This window comes from Haliaeetus leucocephalus, unplaced genomic scaffold (assembly GCF_000737465.1).
Source record: "Haliaeetus leucocephalus isolate CR32 unplaced genomic scaffold, Haliaeetus_leucocephalus-4.0 Scaffold306, whole genome shotgun sequence".
NCBI classification, from domain to species: Eukaryota; Metazoa; Chordata; class Aves; order Accipitriformes; family Accipitridae; genus Haliaeetus; species Haliaeetus leucocephalus.
The window spans coordinates 5,017,509-5,036,101 of record NW_010972742.1 but is presented as its reverse complement, the minus strand read 5'-3'; the positions used below and the strand labels follow the sequence as shown (position 1 = coordinate 5,036,101).

Sequence of the window (18,593 nt, the reverse complement as noted above, 5' to 3'; positions counted from 1 at the left end):
GCTGGGAAGATGTGGGCATCGCAGCCTGGGGTGAATGGGCACCCCGGCACCCTCAGACCTGTCCCCTCTCTGCCGGCAGACATGGATGAGTGCACGGAGGGCACAATCCAGTGTGGCTCAAACCAGATGTGCTTCAACACCCGTGGAGGCGCCCACTGCGTGGATGCGCCATGCCCGGCCGGGTACCGGAGAGGCTCCAGCCCCGGGTGAGTCACTCTGCGGGGCTGGGGGTGCCCACCTCGCACTCCTCATGGGACCGTGGACCCAGGTGTCCCGGCCGTTCCTGACACTCTGTCGCATCCCGCATCCCCCGCCTGCTCTCGTGCAGGGTGTGTGTCGGTCGCTGCACCCCAGACTGTGGCTCGGCTGGTCCCCCCACTCTGCGGTACCAGCTACTCACGCTGCCCCTCGGCATCGCTGCCGGCCGCGACGTGGTACACCTCGCCCCGGGCGCTGCCCTCCGCCACCGCCCCGTCTTCACGCTGCTGGAGCGGGAGCCTGGCAGCCCCTTCATCCTCCGCACCGAGCAGGGCCGTGGCATCATCTCCACCCTGCGCCCGCTGCGGGACCCCGGCACCCACCGCCTCAAGGTGCAGGCGCTGGTCCCGGGTGGGCAGCGGGCTCCCAGCATCTTCCTCCTTCTCATCTCCATCTCGCCTTACCCCTACTGACAGAGCCAAGGGACAGGAGGGGACGCGGGGTCATATCTCCTCCTGTCCCTCATCGCCACACCAGTGGGGGAACATGGTTCAAGGAGAGCTGAGCTTGCACCATTCCTCTCCCCCCTGGACCCCCCTTTCCCCCCCAGCAGCCCCTGCCTGCATTGCCTTCACCTGGGGCCAGTCCCTGACTCAGCAAGGTCCTGGGCATCACAAGATGTCCCGCCAGCCTCTCGCAATCAGGTTTTGTTGCAACCATGCAATTCGCACCGGCAGCCCTGGAGCAAACACAGCTCTTGATGGCCTTGGCTGCAATTAGCCCCCGGGTTAGGTTGGGGGGGGGATGAGCAGGGTGACAGCAGCCAGTGAGGGCCCCACTGGGGTGCAGGGTGTGATCCTCCAGGCTGGGGAGGGCGCAGGGCACCCTGGCATTTATCACATATTAAATCGAAATAGCCTTGTGTTCAATTTTTTTTTTTTTTTAAATCCACTTGGTTTCTGTGCGTACTTATTTATTTATGGTTTTGTTCCAAATAAAGGTGTTTTGTGGCTAAATATCAGCCGTGCCTGAAGAAAGCAGTTTCCTTCAGTGTGTGGGAGGGGGCTCCCCCAGCAGCAGCCCTGACTTCCCAGGGCTTTAGGCACCTCTCTGCATGGCCTTGGACCATAAAAGGGAGATTGTCTGGATGTGGCAACTCCGGAGGGCCAATGTCCGGCATCTGAAGGTCCAATCCTGCCCCAGCGTCAGGTCCCTCGGTCAGCAAGAACAGGATGCGGCCTCTCTGCATATGGTATTGGTGGAGGCTGTTCCCAAAAAGCCATTTCAGTCCTATTCCACAGCACTGGCTGGAGGGGCTGGGGGTGCTGGCCCCGAGGACCTGAGCTCGCACGTCCCCAGGTTTGGGCTGTCGGGTCTGGTGATGGCTGCGCACCCAGGTGAGGGTGCCGCGGTTGGAGCCCATCACCCGAGCTTGCTCTTTACTGCAAAGATGTAGGAGCACTGAGACACCCCCGAAAGTCTCTGTCCTTTGGATTAGGGGTTTCCCGTCCCCCCCAAGGCCAGGTCTGCGGCTGCTCTGGTGTCCCCTGGGCACATGCGAAGGGAAAAGGTGGTTTTGCCCCATCCCCTCCTGCCCACCCGGGCTCCCCGGGGGGGGCAGCAGCTCCCAACTTCCAGCTTTGCCATCTCCTGGGGTTTCAAAGAAATTCAACCTTCCCCTGTCAATGCTGGGCCGGGCAGCAAAGTGGGGTGATCACAAAGCAGCCAGGCACCGTGTCCCCTCTGCCCCCCCCCCCATTTTCCCACCCCTCGGTGCTCCGTGGAGGCCGATAAGGAGGACAGGAGTGGGGGGACACGGGTGGGTGACAGCACCTAGCGCAGCCGTGCAGCGGTTCTGGCCGGGCACACTCTCCATCCCAGCTTGGGGTGCGAGCTGAGCCCCCCCGTTTTCTGCCCGTGAGCCCTGCGGGCAGGCTGAGGGCAGGGCCTCCCCGGGGGATGGTGCCCACGGAGGGGACAGTCCTGTGGCAGCTCCGCCTGCCCACGCCTGGCTATAAGGGAGGAGGAGGAAGAGGAGGAGGATGCTCCAGGCACCGGACCGCAGCGCTGAGGGCAGCCAGGGAGTGGGTGAGTGTGGACATGGCATGGGGGGGGGGGGAGGGTGCCCTTTGCCTTGGGGGACTTGTCCCCTCTGTCCCTGGCTGTCCCCTTTCCACCCCCCCCGTGGGTCTCCCTCACCCCTGGGTGCTGGAGAAGGGCTTGCTGGTCCCTGCAGGAGCGGGGCAGTGGGGTCCCAGTCCCTTCCCAGCGCTGGGAGGTGCAGGCTGTAGTCAAGCCCTTTCTAGCTCGGTTTTGGGGTGGGGGTTCTAACTGAGTCCCATCTCCCTGAGGCGTCCCCTTGGGCACCCCCAGGGAGGGGAGCTGGCACCTCGGCCGACACCACCCTGTGCCCTCTCTGCTCTGCTCTGGGGATGCTGAGAGGCAGGATGGGACCCCCCACGGGATGGAGAAGCAGTGCTGAGGCAAACCCCAGCACCAGTAAGCGCATCCCCACATGCTTCTGCTGCAGGAACCCCTGGGGAACCTGCCCGTGCTGCCTGCCCCATCCTGGCCCGTAGGCAACACTTGCCGGAGCAGAGGTTGTTCTTCCAGCCTGGCTGGTGACCGTGGTTCCTCTCCTTACCAAAGTTTCAAGCTTTTTATTCTCCCCCCCCCTTTTTTTTTCCTTGTTTTTAAAAACAAAAACACAATGTTCCTGCTGAGCAGAGCAGGCAGAGTTGCTCTGGTAAAAACCCTGCCCCAATTCACGGAAATTGCTACAGAATAATAATCAGGGCTGAGAAAGTCTCGCCACATTCCCCTTCGCTGAGCTTTATTTGCTCTGATTTATTACCACCAAACGCCAAAACTTTGGGGCTCTCCCTTCCTGGGCAGGCGGGCTTGGCACGAGCCCCATTTCCTGAGCTGGAAATGCTGGTGGCCCCGCACCGTTCCCGGGGTGCAGGATGGAACCTCAGGGCAAGGTGGTGCCCCAGGTCCCTTGGGCATGGCGTGGGCAGCGTAATGTGTCTGAGCAGGCAAAAGTTGGAGACGTTTCCTCTAACCTGCTGCCGGGTCACTCGTGAAGCGAGCGTGCCCGGTCTCAGAGGCGCTTAGTCAGGCTGGGAGCTGCGACAGCGATGCTGGCGGCCGCAGCGGGGATGGGTTTTGGGTGTAAAGGAGGGGATTTGCCCAGCAAGGAGCCACAGGTGCAGCGTCATGCTTGGGCTGGGTCCTTTCGGGAACTGCGACTGCCTTCCTGTAAATGCCCTGGTAAGGGAGGGAACGGCTGAGCCTCCCGGGGCAGGGGCCCAGCTCAGCACACCCGTGGGGCCCTGAGGGTAGGGAAATGCTGGTTGCACAAGCCTGGGCGCTGGGTGCTGCCTGCACCGCCTGCGCAGGCAGCCGGACGGGTGCAGGCAGGCTCAGGGAACCGAATCGTGGTTACTGGGCTGCCAGACCCCTTTGCTCTTCAGTGAGAAACGAGCAGCAGCAGGCCAGATCCTGCACCTGGGCGGGCCCCAAGCCATGCCCCATGGGTCACTGGTGCTGGCAGGACCAGGGTGCCGAGGCACACCCCGGTGTAACCGCATCCCGCTGTGGAAGGTGCTGGGTGGACCAGCCTGGAGGAGCTCGGCACAGCACCTTCCCCCCCCTGCAAAAACAGGAGCGGGATTGTGCTGACTTGGCAGCAGCAGCATGAAAGTTGCTCAGGACAGGATTTGGCCGGCTCTGCTGTCTGCCGTCCCCGGCCAAGGGTCAGCTGGCATCGCCTCTTCGTGAGGCCCTGGGATTCACAGCCCTGCTCGGGGACTGCAGGGACAGCCCCGAGACCCTTCCCGCAGCGGGACCCCCATCCCCGCCCCTGAGCTCCGGGATGCTGCGTCCTTCACCGTCTCCTGTCGCTGGCAGAAGACCTCGATAACCTTAACCGAAGGGTGAGAGGCACCGAATCCCCACATGGGTGTTTCATGCTGGCAGGAAACACGGGGCAGCATAATTAGGACAAATGCCCAATAAGCATTAATTAGACTAGGGGTTGGGCTGGGCTCCGGGGGATGCTGCCGAGCACCCCAGCCCTGCAGTGATCGCACACCCAGCAGTGCTGGCGGGCGCTTGGGGCAGAGCCGGTGGGTGGCTGTGCCTGTCTGCCGCCGCAGCTCCTCCGCACCGGTCCTTGGCGTAGGGCCGCGACGAGCCGGGTCGTGCCCGGGCAAAGCATCGGGCTGCATCTCCGCCACAGCCGCGTGCCTGTGTCTGAGTCCCGGACCCTCGGCATTGCAGGGCGCTTGCAGAAAGTGGAGCAGGCTGCACCAGGGTTGCCAGAGCAAGAGCTGCGTGGAGCAAAGGTAAGAGCGAAGTGGCTCTGATGGCTGCCCCAGCCTCCTCCATGCCTCGGCTGCTGCAGGGTGCACCGGCCGGCAGGCGGGCAGGGTGTCCTCCTTGGCTGGGAGCTGCAGCCCTGATGTGGCCATGGTGCCATGGCTTTTCCTCCAGCCCCCAGCCCTCCCCTTTGCTCCTTGCAGCCCTGGGAAGGGCTCTTGGTCCAGTTGATCCCTCCTGATGCGGTGGCGTGTCCCCTCCTGTGCCGCCTGCTGCTTGCTGTTCCCAGCCTGGAGCTCCCAGCAGAAGAGGGGGCTCAGCCAGACCTGGGCTAAGCACAGCCCGGCTTCGTGTGCTGCCCACGGCCCTGGTCTCACGGGAGCACCCAGCACCTGATGGCAGCATCTCTCGCTGCCCATGAATGAGAGCAGCATTGGGAGCCTGTGTTTTAAGTGAAGAGCTTGTCCCGGTACCGGCAGCTCCACCACATGCTCCTCTACCGACTCAACCACTACCAGCCCTGAGTGTTTAGTTTGCCGTGAGCTTTGCTTCTTGCCTCCTGGTTATTCATTCCCTGGATGATGTTTGTGTTGCCTAGAATGCTCCAGCACCCGTTTGGACCGTGACGGCCCCGTGGCCAGTTCAGGGACACGGGGGAGGGTATCACGGCTGATGGCTGCAGCATCCCTGCACTGAGCAAGGGCAGGGGCTGGGGCCATCGTGAACTCCTTTTCCTTTGCTTTGTCAGCACCATGGCTCAGCCCAAGGGCACGGTGGTCCTCGCCTACAGCGGCGGCCTCGACACCTCCTGCATCCTGGTGTGGCTGAAGGAGCAGGGCTACGACGTTGTCGCCTACCTGGTGAGCTCCGTGCCGAGCCCTGCCGCATGGACCCTTCCCCAGGGGCTGGGGATGGAGGGGACGCTGGACCACGGGTCTGGGGACCTGGGTGGATGATGGGGGTCCTGGTGTGTGTCTGGCCATGGTGGTGACCCTGCTCTTGCTGGTTAACCATCGCCCAGCCCGGGTGCTGCTCTGCTGAGCTGCCAGCCCTGTGTGGCACAGCCTGTCCCTGCCAGCAAATGATCCTCCCCTAATGAGGACAGTGCATCGGGGCAGAGTCACGGGGCTTTGCAGAGGGAGATATGGCCCTAAGGTATGCTGTCTTGGGGGGGACCCCCCCTCCTGCCTGTCCTGGGTGGCCTCAAGCCTCGCCAGCACAGGCTCTACCATGCCGTGCACGATGCCCCAAGCTGGGCTGGGCTTGCACTGGGTTTTGTGGTCTCCTTTCAAACTCAGTCTGGTTTTTTTCCCCCTTCCAGGCCAACATCGGGCAGAAAGAAGATTTTGAGGCAGCACGAAAGAAAGCGCTGGCACTGGGGGCCAAGAAGGTAACGGTGTCCCTCCCTTCCCATACCCATGGGACTCTGAGCTCCCCGTGCTCCCCGCCGTGGGGTTGAGCCTTGGGGTCTCGTACACACCATGGCTGGGGCTGGGGAGAGCAGGACAGTGCCAGTGAGGAATTTCTTTCCCAGAGATTTTGCATCAAAGCTTTTCAGCAGCATCTAGGAAAGGGGAGGTGAAGGTACCCTTCACTGCACCGTCCCCAAAACCCCACAGGAGTGGGATTCCCCCCCCGCCCCAGTCCCCCTCCCATGATAAGGTTTCCTCCATCCTGGCAGGTTTACATTGAGGACATCAGCAAGGAGTTCGTGGAGGAATTCATCTGGCCGGCCGTGCAGGCCAACGCTCTCTACGAGGACCGGTACCTGCTGGGCACAGCACTGGCACGGCCCTGCATCGCCCGCAAGCTGGTGGAGATCGCCCAGCGGGAAGGAGCCCAGTATGTCGCCCACGGGGCCACCGGCAAGGTGAGGGAGAACGGGGGCACTGGGGCAGGGATGGCATGGGGTGCTTGTGGGGGGGAACCCGGTCAGTCTGTTGGCTAAGCTCTGGGTGCCAGGAGGAGTGCACCGGGTGGTTTTTGGGTGCTCTGTGGGGCTGTGCAAAGCCCAACCGTGTTTCAACACTTCCTTCTCGCTTCTGGGATTTCTGTGCCTAATTTCGGTTCCCTCTCCCTGCCGGGAAGGCTCGGATCACAGCCAGCCCCCCCCCCCCCCCCCCCCACTTTCAGCAGCAGCTTTCTAAAAACTGCTACGGACAGGGGCTGCCCGGGTCAGGAGCCGGCTGGGGCTGAGTTTTGGGGCACCCTGGTCAGGCTGCGGCTGTCCCCATCCCTGTCCCCATCCCCGGCTGTCCCTGTCGCCGCTGGCCGCAGGGAGGACACTTTGCCACTAGAGGCAGCCAGAGACCGTGGAAAGGATGCTCGGGGCCAGCCCCTGCCCAGAGAGGGGCAATCCTCCACGGGGAGCGTGGGGGGACGACGACGGGACGTGGGACCTGCGAGACGTGACCGTGGGTCCCCCCCTGTCACCTCCAGCCCCCGCCCGCACACTGCCCAGCCCGGTGCGGGGACACCTGGGGCAGGGTGGCACTGTCACCAAAGGCTTCTGGGGGGGCTTTTTGGGTGCTGTGCGTGCACCCAGGACCTGCCGGATGCCCCCTCCATCCCATCCCACTGGGACCCAAAGTACAGACCGTGTCCGTCTCGGTCTAGGGGCAAAAGCGAGGTGCCCACCTGGAGGGGTGTCAGTGAGAGGGGCTGGGTTTGGGTGTCCCCAGCTATGGTGGAGGACCCTGCTGGAAGGGGGAATGTTAGATGCAGCCAGGAGATAGCCAAGGGCCATGCCAACACCGGGGAGATGGGGCAGAGGGGCGGCTGGGGGGAACTTCGTGGCTGAAATAGCTCTTGCTCCTGCTGCGACGGGTTCCCCGCGCCCCTTGCCCGTCCATCTCACCCGCTGCCAGCAGCCCCCTCTTGAAAGCCCCTGCTCAAGGGTGCCTTGGAGCGATGCACCCCCAATGCGACGACATCCCCTCCGCTCCTGGGCACCACCAGCGCCAGCCGTCCCCGCTCGCAGGGGCAGCCACGGCGGCTCCCCAGGCTCTGCCTGCTCCCCAAGCCATTAAGCCGCGGGCGCAGGCAGGGACCGACTGCGGGTAACTCGACCCGGCTGCACCCCGTCCCCGGCTGAGGCCACGGTGTCTTAAATGTGGGCCATCTGCGGTGTCCCCGCTGCCGGAGCAGATGGACTTGTTTTGGGCCTGTAAGGGAAATGAGTGCTTTGGTGGATGTACTTGCCTGCGTGTAATAGTCCTCAGGGATTTCCCAGCCCTGCCGTAAATGTATCCTCCAGGCTGGGGCCAAGGTGGGGGGGTGGTCTTTACGCCCCTTGGTGCTGGTGGAAAATAGGCTTTGGTGAGCGCTATTCCCTTGGAAGTGCTAATAACTCCCAGGCTCGCTCCTCGCCCTTTCCTGACTACCTGGCCTCATTAGCAGGACCTCGTCAGCATGGGCCAATTAAGATAAAGGGAGCTTCAGAGCTATTTAATTATGAGCTGCTGCATCCTCCTGGTCACCATGGTATTCCCTGCCCCCACTCACCTTGCCCTCTCCTTCCGTGTGTCCTCTGATGCCTATGGGGGAAAAATACCCAAATCTGGGTTTCTGCTGGTTCAGTTTTTAGGAGTGTCAGTCCAGGGGAGAGCACAGCTCTTTGGTGACTCTGGGGTCCTGGAGCCAGGTGAACGAGCTGCATCGGGGTTTTGAACACCCAACTATCGGGAGCACCAGAAAAGGTGGTTTTAGGTTCAAAGCAGCTATGGAGAGGGACCAGGAGTGACCCTGCAGGACAGAGCCAGCCCAGGTCCTGGCACCCACTACCCCCTCCTGCCACCCTCCATGCTGGGAGAGACAGATGAGTCCTCAGCCTCAGGTCTTGCTTTTCCAGTGAAAATTGCCAGCAATCCCATCCCAGTGGCATTACTGGGAAAATAGGTGTGATCCCCCTCCTGCACAGAGCACCTTGGTCTATGAAGTCCTGGGTAGCATCAGCCAGACGTTCCTCCTGGCTGGTGGCTCTTGCAGGGATTTGCAAACGCACTGCTCAGCCCAGGGTCTGCCGAGCCATGGGCTGGGATGCTTTTCCCAGCAGATATAGGGCAAGTGGCTGTCCTGTGTTGGCTGGATCTGAGATCCCGAGACACGTCCCCTCTAGCTCTCTGCTGAGGGAATTTTGGTCCTGTCCCTGCAGAGGGAGAGCAGCCGGGAGCAGGGAAATGATGGGTCCTTGCCCACCGTCCCTGAGGTCTCCAGCATTGCAAGGGGAGCTGATGCTGTAGCCGAGCAGCGTCTCAGAGGCCGTACACGTGTGCTGTCACACGCATGTGCACCGCCGCACACGTGTGCACCGCCGCACACGTGCTCTCCCAGCGTCCAGCAGCCCCTGAGCCTCCCAACTCCCTGGATGAAGCTGTGGGGCTGTAGTGCAGCCGGGAGCTGCTGTTTTGTCATCTGCACTTTTAATGCTTCTTGCTTTTTCTTTTTTTTTTTTTTTTTTTTAACAGTTCTCACTGATTTTGCAGTTTCTTCCTGCAGCCCTGCCAAGCCACATTCCTCTCCCGAGGATGCTGTATGGCCCTGGGCGAGCTGGTCCAGGCACGAGGCCCCATTCCTCTATCAGTGGGATTGGGGTGGGGGGCACCCACTTCCCAGCCTGCCCCAGTGTGGGGTGATCCCTCAGCATCTCCCATCTGTGTTTCAGGGCAATGACCAGGTTCGGTTTGAGCTCACCTGCTACGCTCTGTGTCCTAAGATCAAGGTAAGGCACCCAAAATTGTCCCTTGGGGCCCCACCACCGGGCTTCTGGCCCCCTCCCCAGCTGGTAGGGAATTTTGTTTTAACACCGATGTGAGCGGCCGTGCCTCGCTTTAACAAGCTGCCAGCTGCACAAAGCGACGTTTTGGCATTTGAGGGGGCTGTAATGATCCTTAATTGACCTATTTTTACCCCAAACACCACGAGGCCACGGAGGAAACAGTACTAAAGCAGCTGCTGGATAATCGATGCTGCCTGTTTGCCCCTTGCATCCAGTGCCTTGTTAGGGTCAGGGGTTTGGGTTACTCCACACTTGCGCAGGGAGATTAAATTTCGGCTGGGGGACCAGCAGCCCATGGGTCCCAGCTCCCCAGGGCTGCCAGGAACCCTCGCCTGTGGGGAGTCCAGGGGGGTGCTGAGGGTCAAAGGGTGCCCAGGGGCTGCAAAGGGGCTGGGGGCTTCTCATCTCATGCTCCTGCCCTCCCACCAGGTCGTCGCACCGTGGAGGCTGCCCGAGTTTTACCAGCGCTTCCCCGGGCGCTGCGAGCTGATGGACTATGCCAAGGTAGGAGCTGGCGTGGGGTGGCCGTGGGATGCTCGGGGTGGCCGTGGGATGCTCCCCACGGCATGGCGGGTGACAGCAGCAAGCCCTGCACAACATCCCTGCAGCACCATGCTGGAGCCTTCTGGTTGGGGTTTTATTTCCCCCTCTATTTTTTTTTTCTCCTTCCTTTCTAAAAGCCCCATAATTACGTGGCTATTAATGGTAACCCGCTTTCCAAGGAAACGGGTCCCAGCTCCCTGACTTGCGTAACAGACAAAGCAAATACGTTCGCCTTTGTTGTCCCTTCCTTTTTGAAGTACAAGTTGCAATAAAACATATTAGAAGTTTTGCATCAGGTTTTTACGTGCCCACCAGGGTACCTTTCTTTTTTAGCGACTTCATGGAAATGCTTGACAACTTGGCTCAATCAATCAAAAGGGAAAAGGCAGCTCTGTGCATAAACCAGAAAATTGCTTCAGTTTTTAAATAGCTGCCGTCGAGGCTGCCTGGGTAATCTCTGGGAAGGCGAGGTGAGGAGCCGGAGGGATGTGGCGTGGGGCGAGGAGCCCTCCGAGCCCATTAGGGCCGCCAAGAGCAGCGTGTTGAGGATTGTGTTTGCCATCTGCCGTTGTATTATGAAGGGGCGAGTTTACGAGAGCTTTCCATATGTTGCCAAACAAATTGTCAAATAGGGGAGTTATTAAGAGCGCCGCGGTTTTATTATATGGAAAATGGAACATGTGTTTTGGGTTTGGGGGTTTTGTTTGGGGCTGGGTTTTTTTGTTTGGAAAGGGGGGAAAAAGGGAAGTGAAATGGATTGGGGCCCCGTTCAAAGAGAAAAGGTTGGGGTTGAGGGTTTGTTGTGCCTCTCGGTCTCTGGTTATGTCCAGCATTAAAAAAAAAAAGGTGGGGAAGGTCCCTTCTTTTTCGCACTTGGGAGAGGGAGATGTGTGGCCAGGTCCTTTCAGCACCTGGATGTGCTCACCTCGGCGCTCGGCGGGTTTTGATGCGATGATGTTTGGGGATCGGTTGCTGTCAGGGAAAGCGGGGATCCATGCCACCGCGGCACAGCTCTTGCTGTCAATTTGCTGCCTGGGAGCTAGAGCCAACCTTGCTCCGGCAGCAAGCTGCTTTGGTGGCCACTTCATCCCCACAAACAGCCAAGGCTCAAAACACCTCACTGAGAAAGGTGAAGCTCTCCTGGATGCTGGTCTGGGATGAGCCATTGCTGCGGGCAGAACTGGGTGGAACGGAGCTCGTTGGGGCTGTGCTGCCTGGGTTCAGTGGACGTTGGTACATGGGTCCGGATTTGGAGGATCCCCTCTGAAGTGATAACATGGCAAATTGCCGTGGGGCAAGGCTGGGCTTGGGAGCATGGGCTTCCTCAGCTGCCAAGAAGAGGCAGAGGGCAGGGGGCTGCCTGGGAATGTGAATCAACGGGGGCCTGTGGTTCACGATCAGTAGATATTTGGGTCTGAAAGATGCGTTTATACATCCCAGGTGAGATGGCTGTGAGCGATGGCACGGGGAGAGACTATCAGAGGGGACGGCGTCCTCCAGCCCCGCATGGCTGAGTGTGGCCCCTCAGGGTAAACAGCCCTCAGCATTAATGGCTTGGCTTTAATTAACTAAGGTGAAATGTCCTCTGCCAACATCCACGAGGGTGCTGGGATGAGGACGATGGGAGCATGGTCTGACCCCAGGCGGGGTTGAGGTCTGTCCCCCAGCCCTCGGTCTCCCTTAGCATTATTTGGGGGAGCCTTGGGGGGTTGGGAGGCACCTGTGGCTCGGACACCATCCGAGGGTTGGGACAGGGAGAGGCACCTTCTCCCTCTTTCCTGGAGAAGCCAGGCGAACCCTGGCACTTGCACCCAGCAGGCAGCGTTTTGCCCTGCCAGCAAGCCCAAGCTTGTGTTTTGAAGCCCACGTGAAGCGTTGATGTGGGCTGCCTGCTCTCCCCGGTGGGCAAGGTCTGCAGGCAGGAGAGCAGGTGAAGGCTGTCCAGCACCCACCTCCAAAGCCTGGGACGGGGATCCCGGAGAGTCCCACACTGGGAGTACGGTGTGGGACCAGCAAACCAGGACCCATGAGCCTAGGCCAATGTCGCCCCAGGAGCGGGGCTGATTTAGTCCCTCTGCAGCCTTAGGAGGTATCTCGGAACCTTGTTCCCATCTCAGGTGATGGGTTGATGACCATGATTTAACAACCACAAGCGTTTCCTTCCCCTCTTCCCAGAAAACAAGGAGCTTCTGCTCAGCCCCCACTCCTCTGTTCCTGGCCGAGCTCTTGGCTGACGTCCCTGCCGTGGTGACTCTGAAATGCCAGAACTGCCCGGCAATGTACGGGCTGTACAGACACACCGAGGCACAGTGGGAACCGGAGCTGCCACCACCGCCTCCATCCCGCAGCCGGGACATTGCGGCTCGGCATGCCGGCAGGGTGGGCGACGTCCCTGCCAGCTCCGGTTGTTAGCTCGCCGCCGTCGCCTCTCCTGCTAATTCCCCTGCGTATTCACCTCGTCTTCACAGGCAATTTCCCCCATTGAAATGTCAGCGGATAATGGAGCGCGCCGGTGACCTTGTTAGGGAGCTGGGCCTGGCGCTGTGTGCTGCGCTGGGGAGGCAGCCGGTGCGGGGCCATGCGTCCCCGGGCACGGTGCTCTTGGGGTGCCTGGGCTTGGGAGAACGTCTCCCACCCATGTGCCGTGTGTCTGCATTGCACGAGGCTGTGGGGACGCGTGTGCTGTCCCCTCGCAGCAGAGCATCAGTCCTGGTTAGGGTGAGGAGCATCCTGTGGTTTTGGGGACTCCTGTCCCCATGTCACCTTCCCTTGATGAGGACCTAAGCTGGGGGAATGCACTGTCATGGAGCTAGAAAAAGCACACAATGTCCGTGCTGACGTCTCCATGTCTTGGGTTCGTGGGGTGCTCTGGGGGCTCTGTGTCAGCTTGTGGCAGGGCTGGGGCGGCCGTTCTCCTCCCAGTTGCGTTGTGTCCCTGATGTCCCCATCGAGGTGGCCCTCGTGGTGGGAGCTGATGTTACCCACGGTGAGGGACACGGATGTCCACCTTGCTCCGTGCTGCCTTGCTGGTGGCCACGGGTTGTGCCTTTGAGCTTTTGGGCTGATCCCAGCAGGAGCCGGCGCTGGTGGGAGCTGGATCTTCCCGCAGGCTGGCTCACCCCTGATCCCCTTCTCTTGACAGAAACACGGGATCCCGGTGCCCGTGACGCCCCAGACGCCCTGGAGCATGGATGAAAACCTCATGCACATCAGGTGAGAGGGCAGGCGGGTGGGGAACTCCTGTGGGGTGAGGAAGCAGAGCATGGGGCCCCCATCCTCCTGTCCTCCATGGCCAGGACAGCCCTATGCATGTCCAGAGTCCCAGGCTGCTCTACCACTTGCTGGCCAAGGGTGACCCCAAAACCTCCAGCCTTCCTTTCTGCCCAGTTGTCCACGTCCCATGTGGCAGCATCCATCTCCTGGGCTCTCCCAAGCCTGGCGCTCCTTGCAGGGTTGCTTCTAAAAGGCCCTGGAGATCCATAACACGTATTTACGCCCATCCTCATGGGGTGGTTGGAGTGGGGGGGGGTCTTCCCGGTGGGTTTGGGGGTTGCAGGTTGCAGGTGCTGCAGTGACTTCTCTCTCCTTCCCTGCCTGCTGCAGCTACGAAGCCGGGATCCTGGAGAACCCCAAGGTAATCGATCACGGCCACCCGGCCGGCATGGCAGCCACAGGGCCGAGGGCGTCTCGTGTGTTTGCAGCCTAATTGGAAATTTCACGGCAGGCCGTGTGCGGTGGGGAGGCCTTGCCGCCCGCCCCGGCCCCTCCACCTCTCCTGGCACGTTAATTGCTGCCGGTGTAAATAGGGGAAGGGACCATTTCAGGGTGACACTGGAGGGGACAATGTCACGGGGCAGCAATAAAGGAGCAATTAGACAGATGAGGCGCTGGTGGTGGGTGACGGAGGTCCGGGCTGGCCCCTGCAGCTCGGGTCCCCTGCCTGTGCCTGCAGCTCACCCAGCCCTCCTCGCTTTGCCATCCCCGCTATCCAGGGGGAAGCAGGGTAAAACCTCCGCGTGCGTGGGGTGGTGCTTGGAGACCCCAAGGGACCCCCGGTTCCCTGGGCAGCTCTGGCTGCCGACGGGGCCGAGATCCCGGTGGCGGTGGGTGCTGCGGCCGGGTGCTGCCGGCGAGCGTGGCACGTCGCTCCGGGATGCGTGGGTCTGGCCCTGGTTGCCTCCGAATAGTGCTCGTGGTCCGGCTGCCTGCTGGCCCCTGCCTGCACTGTTCATGCTCCAGCGGGTCACCACGCTCGGCGGCTACTTAAACTATCCATCAGCGCTAATTAGACAATCCGGGGAGAGGAGGGGGAGGCAGGAGGAGAGGGAGAGGAGCCGGCTGGAGCTCAGCGCCCGCAGCCGGCTCACCGCGGCTGGGCTGGCGCGTGCCTCCGGCGGGGGCGTGAGGAAGAGGAAGGTGGAGAGGGGGTCCCGCTCCCCTTTTTGGTGCCCTCCGGAGGGGTGTCTGCAGGTCAGGCTTTGCAAAGCCGGGCCCTCAGAGGGGGTCTCCTCCTCCAGGAGAGCGGTTGGCCCAGGGATGGGTTTTCGTGCCTCTAGCTGGAGCTAGCAAGGGACTGACCCGCGCCCTTCCCAGTGCACCCATCCTGACCCACCCCTCCGCACCCAGCCCCTCTCCTCTTGGGGAAGACCCCTGGTCCCCAGGCTCTGCCAAGCCGGCTTTCTTCCCAAAGCCAGCTCAGAAAAGGGGGCCGACCAGTGCCCTGACCCCATCCCTGAGCATCCTCCGCTCGGGCACCTCTTCCACCGCCAGTACCGGGAGGTGGCTGCCCGGAGCGCGGTGTCACCACCGTCCCCTTCCCCGGCCTGGGAAGCGGTGCCGGGCACCGGGGCGGCCGCGGCAGGATCCGGGGTGCCAGGCACGGCGGGCTCCCCTCCCCAAACCCCCGGGACCTGCCAAACGCAGGGATTTGAAAGCAGATGGTTGAGCTATTTTCTGCCTCTGTGAGGCCCGATTGAAGGGCAATGAGGCAGCTAATGCGGAGAAAGATAGAAATTTACTTGCTTTAACTTCATATGGCACTCTGAAAGAGTTCATTCAGTCCCGGGCACAACAATATCAGCCGGATGAATAAACCATTTGCGGCATCGATAGCTCTGCATCATGGTTTACTTCATGGACCATTTGCTTCCAATTTCTTCTCTTCTTGCCCCGTTTTTCTTGCTTCTTTCTTCCCCCCTCCCTCTCTCCCTTTCCACACACTCTTCCTTTTTTTTTTTCCCCTTTTTTTCTTTCTTTTCCCTTTTTTTTTTCCTCTCTCCCCTTTAAAGATGACATTGCAGGACTAGCCCCCCTGCGGGGAGGGATAAATAGAAGGCATTGATACACTGCAACAAACTATTTGTCATTTGAACTGTGCTTTTAGGAGAGAGAATAAAAAGAGGACAGACTCGCACCGTAATGATGGAATGCAAGCCAAATGTCACTTTTATTTCTATTTAGTTATTTTATTTAATAGGGGTTTTCATAGTTGGCTCGGAAAATTGGAAACTACCTGACTTTGACTTCCAATGTTTAGTAAAGAGTTTTTAATACTTTCTGGTATTTTTTCCCCTCCCGCCCCCCCCATCTTTCCTTTTGAACTCAAAGTTTTTCATCATCTCTCACGGGTTCGCTAGTTAATAAGTGTGATCAGGGCTAGGAAAGGCCAGACGATGTAAAATTGAAATCCGCAGCCCGTGTAATTTGTGCGTGTGCGCGCGCGGGGGGCACGGGGGAGGCGCGCCTGCGAGCGCCTCTTGTTTAAAACAAGGGAAAGGGGCAAAAATGAGATAAAATGGGAACCTGAGGGTGGTTTTGCTGGAGCGTGTGCTGGGGTAGTTATGTCTGTATTCCTGGGATTCGGTTGCGGTTGCTGCTGGGATGTGTGTCCCGGGATTTGGGGTGAGGCGAGGGGGGTCCCCCCGGTGTGGAGGGGGCGGCAGGGGTGCTCGTAGCTGGGCGGCCTGCCTGTGGGTGCTGGCAGTGATTTGGCTTTGCTCTTTATTGGACCAAAAAAAAAAAAAAAAGAAAAGGAAGTTTTCACTAAAAGGCTTATTGCCCATCTTTACAAATTTTAGATGAAAACTTCTTCTGAAGAGAAATTAATTTTCCCTTAAAAAAGCTTATAATTTTTTTCCAAGCAGTCACTTTTGCCTTTTTTTTTTTTTCCTAGCTTGCTTTCTACTTTGTCCTTTTTTTTCCTTGCTGGGAAGGAGGATAAGGGAGGAAAAGTGAGCAGGAGAAGAGCTGTGCTTTAAAAAGGAGAGGAGAAACAGGGGGAGCGTGGGGCAGGCTGTGGGTGGGTGCAGGCAGCGCGCTGGGTGCAGGCAGGACCCCGCTGCTCAGGGGTGCCCGGAGCTCCAGCTCTCACCAGCTGGGTTTTGTGGGGAAATACCAGTTTACCATCCCTTAAAACATTTGCAGGAACTGCTCAGTTTGGAGAAACTCCATCTGAGCTGCTTGCACAGGAGGTTTTAGGTCGCTTGGACTCCTCAGCTGGAGGATCCTTTGCAATGTTCCCTCCGATGTCGGCCAAGGACGGCTTTGACCCAGCTCGGCTCTGCGGTTCATTTCCTCGGCTCTGTCCGCCTTTCCACCACATTGCACATGTCCTGGGTGCTCCGTGCCTCAGTTTCCCTCCCCTCCACCTCCCGGAGCTGCGGCTGGGTGGGGGATCCCTTTAGAGACAGGACTTTGGAAACACTGCTCGGAAAGTGTTTTGGGGTCAGCGTGTGCAGTCACGTCATGCGCGAGTGCCGAGGGGGGCACGCGAAATTGCAAAGCATTTGCCTCCGGGATGGAAAGCTTTTTTTTTTTATTATAGTCCCCCCCACCACACTCTTCTGGCACGCGCTTCAATTGCGGCAATTCGTCGTCGGCGCCTGAGCCTCTGGTGGCCCGGCTCTGATGGAGATAAGATGCCTCTTTCCTATAAATCTAGGAAAAAAAATATACATAAAGGTTGATGTGCTCTGAAATGGGTTTTTGCTTTGTTCCTCTATTTTCCCCCATGTGTATTAACCCCAGGGACACCATGAAAGAGCCGGTGCGCCTGGAGCACCTGCTGGGGTCAGGCCTCCTCATTAGTTTTTTCGGTCAGTGCCGAATAAGCCCGGCCACGGCGCAGGGACGTGCGGGCGCCCGCCCTGCCGCTTGCTGCCATCGTCCCGCTTTTCCCTGCCTGACTTGCTTCTCCGCAGCCATCCCGCCTCCAGCTGTGGGGGCGTCGGAGGAAAAGATGAGATCAAGTTGAGGGGAAAAATTGCCTGATTCCTCCAACCCCTTTGTTCCCGGGGCCCCGGTAAGCACCGGTGCTGTGCCACGCTGGCCCTACGTTTGGGGATGGGGGACGCACGTCAGGGATGGGGGATGCGCGCCAGGGTCAGGGCTGCCGGCAGTGTTGGCCATGCCAACGCCACTGACTCTCCCTCTTCTCTTCTTCCACCTCCCCTGGCAGAATCAGGCCCCTCCTGGGCTCTACACGAAGACCCGCGATCCGGCCACTTCTCCCGACACCCCGGACGTGCTGGAGATCGAGTTTGAGCGGGGTAAGCACCTCCTCGCAGCCTCACGCCTCTGCCCCCCCAAAGCCAAAGCCCGCTCCCCAACTGGGAGCAGGGACCACTGGGAGCATCCCTGGGGTGGGGGCAGGTGGGGTGAGCCCCGACTCGTGGCATTGGGGCTGGGGATGGTGCTTGCAGCACGTTGGGGCTCTCTGAGGTGTGCGGAGGGTCTGGGTATGTCTCGGGGGGGCTTGCTGGGACCCCCCTGAGAGTGGAGAGGGGTCCGAGCCCCAGGCAGTGAGGTGCAGCGGGCACAGGGTCCCTCTCCTGCAGGGTGGCACGCAGGTGGCCCTGGCCAGCGGGAAGACGCTCCGGCAGGATTGGGCCAGCGGTGCTATCGGTGTCGCACGAAGAAAACGGGGAGACCCCATTCCATCCCTGGGGACGCAGGGCCCGGTGCCGGAGCCGTCACCCAGCGAGGGGACATGGGGCAGCGTCTCCCACCTCTGCCAGCCATGGGCATCCCTGGGCCACCATCCATCCTGGCAGCAGGAACGAGTCCAACCCAGGCTGGGGGGGAGACCCCGCTCGGAGGGGGACCCCCTCCCCACCGCCCCCCCCGCCGCCAGCATCCCTGCTCCATTATAATGATCCCCCTGCAAGGAGCAGCCTCCCTCCCAGCAGCCCATTCAGCCCCTAGTTAATTTATTTGAAGTTTTAATCTAATTATTAACTATTTTAAAGGCTAAGCAGCTTTCGCCAACAACGGCCCCGACAACGTCGGCTCTCTGCCGAGCGGACCCCGGCCAATACCCCGGCGGAGGATGCGAATAGAAAGAGCCGGGGCGAGGGGAGGGCGAGGAGAGGGGGGGGCCCGCGCCGAGAAGCAGCTTAAGGTTCATTATTGCCGCGAGTTACATTTAATAGCAATTTACAACTGAGTTTATAAACCCCTGGAAAATAGGGGGTTTAGGGGGGGAGCGTGGGGGGGGAGCTGACAGCCCCCATCACTAGACAGGGCTCTCGCGGGCGCCTCCGTAATAAAGACTAGAAAGGGAGGTATTGAGGCTGATTGGCAACTGATAGTGCGTTAAATGGTAATGAGGAGGGCAGATGGAGGGGGGATTAGCCTCCAACTCCGCACTGCTTTTCTTTGTGGGCCCCGCAGCCCCCTTGTCAGCTTCCTAATACATTTATTGCTCATTTCACACCGCTAAAGAAAAATGCCTCTTTCTATTCAGCAGCCCCCC

General features: G+C 60.0%; 2 protein-coding genes across 3 annotated transcripts in view; both read left to right on the top strand.

Annotated features, from left to right (window-relative positions):
* Nucleotides 1–671, top strand: part of HMCN2 (hemicentin 2) — a 37,907-nt gene extending 37,236 nt beyond the window's left edge. The window contains exons 82-83 of the mRNA XM_010571117.1: nt 80–206; nt 329–671. Of these exons, the coding sequence (XP_010569419.1) occupies nt 80–206; nt 329–671 (470 nt within the window). The remainder of the gene's footprint in view (nt 1–79; nt 207–328) is intronic.
* A 1,585-nt stretch (nt 672–2,256) lies between these two features.
* Nucleotides 2,257–18,593, top strand: part of ASS1 (argininosuccinate synthase 1) — a 28,728-nt gene continuing 12,391 nt past the window's right edge. Inside the window, exons 1-10 of one of the 2 annotated variants that reach the window (XM_010570907.1) lie at nt 2,257–2,286; nt 4,483–4,547; nt 5,270–5,381; nt 5,843–5,911; nt 6,203–6,391; nt 9,185–9,241; nt 9,728–9,802; nt 12,984–13,054; nt 13,445–13,475; nt 17,298–17,388. In XM_010570907.1, coding sequence (XP_010569209.1) covers nt 5,274–5,381; nt 5,843–5,911; nt 6,203–6,391; nt 9,185–9,241; nt 9,728–9,802; nt 12,984–13,054; nt 13,445–13,475; nt 17,298–17,388 — 691 coding nt within the window. In that variant the 5' untranslated portion in view covers nt 2,257–2,286; nt 4,483–4,547; nt 5,270–5,273. The remainder of the gene's footprint in view (nt 2,287–4,482; nt 4,548–5,269; nt 5,382–5,842; nt 5,912–6,202; nt 6,392–9,184; nt 9,242–9,727; nt 9,803–12,983; nt 13,055–13,444; nt 13,476–17,297; nt 17,389–18,593) is intronic. The other variant, XM_010570908.1, reaches the window with a different exon arrangement.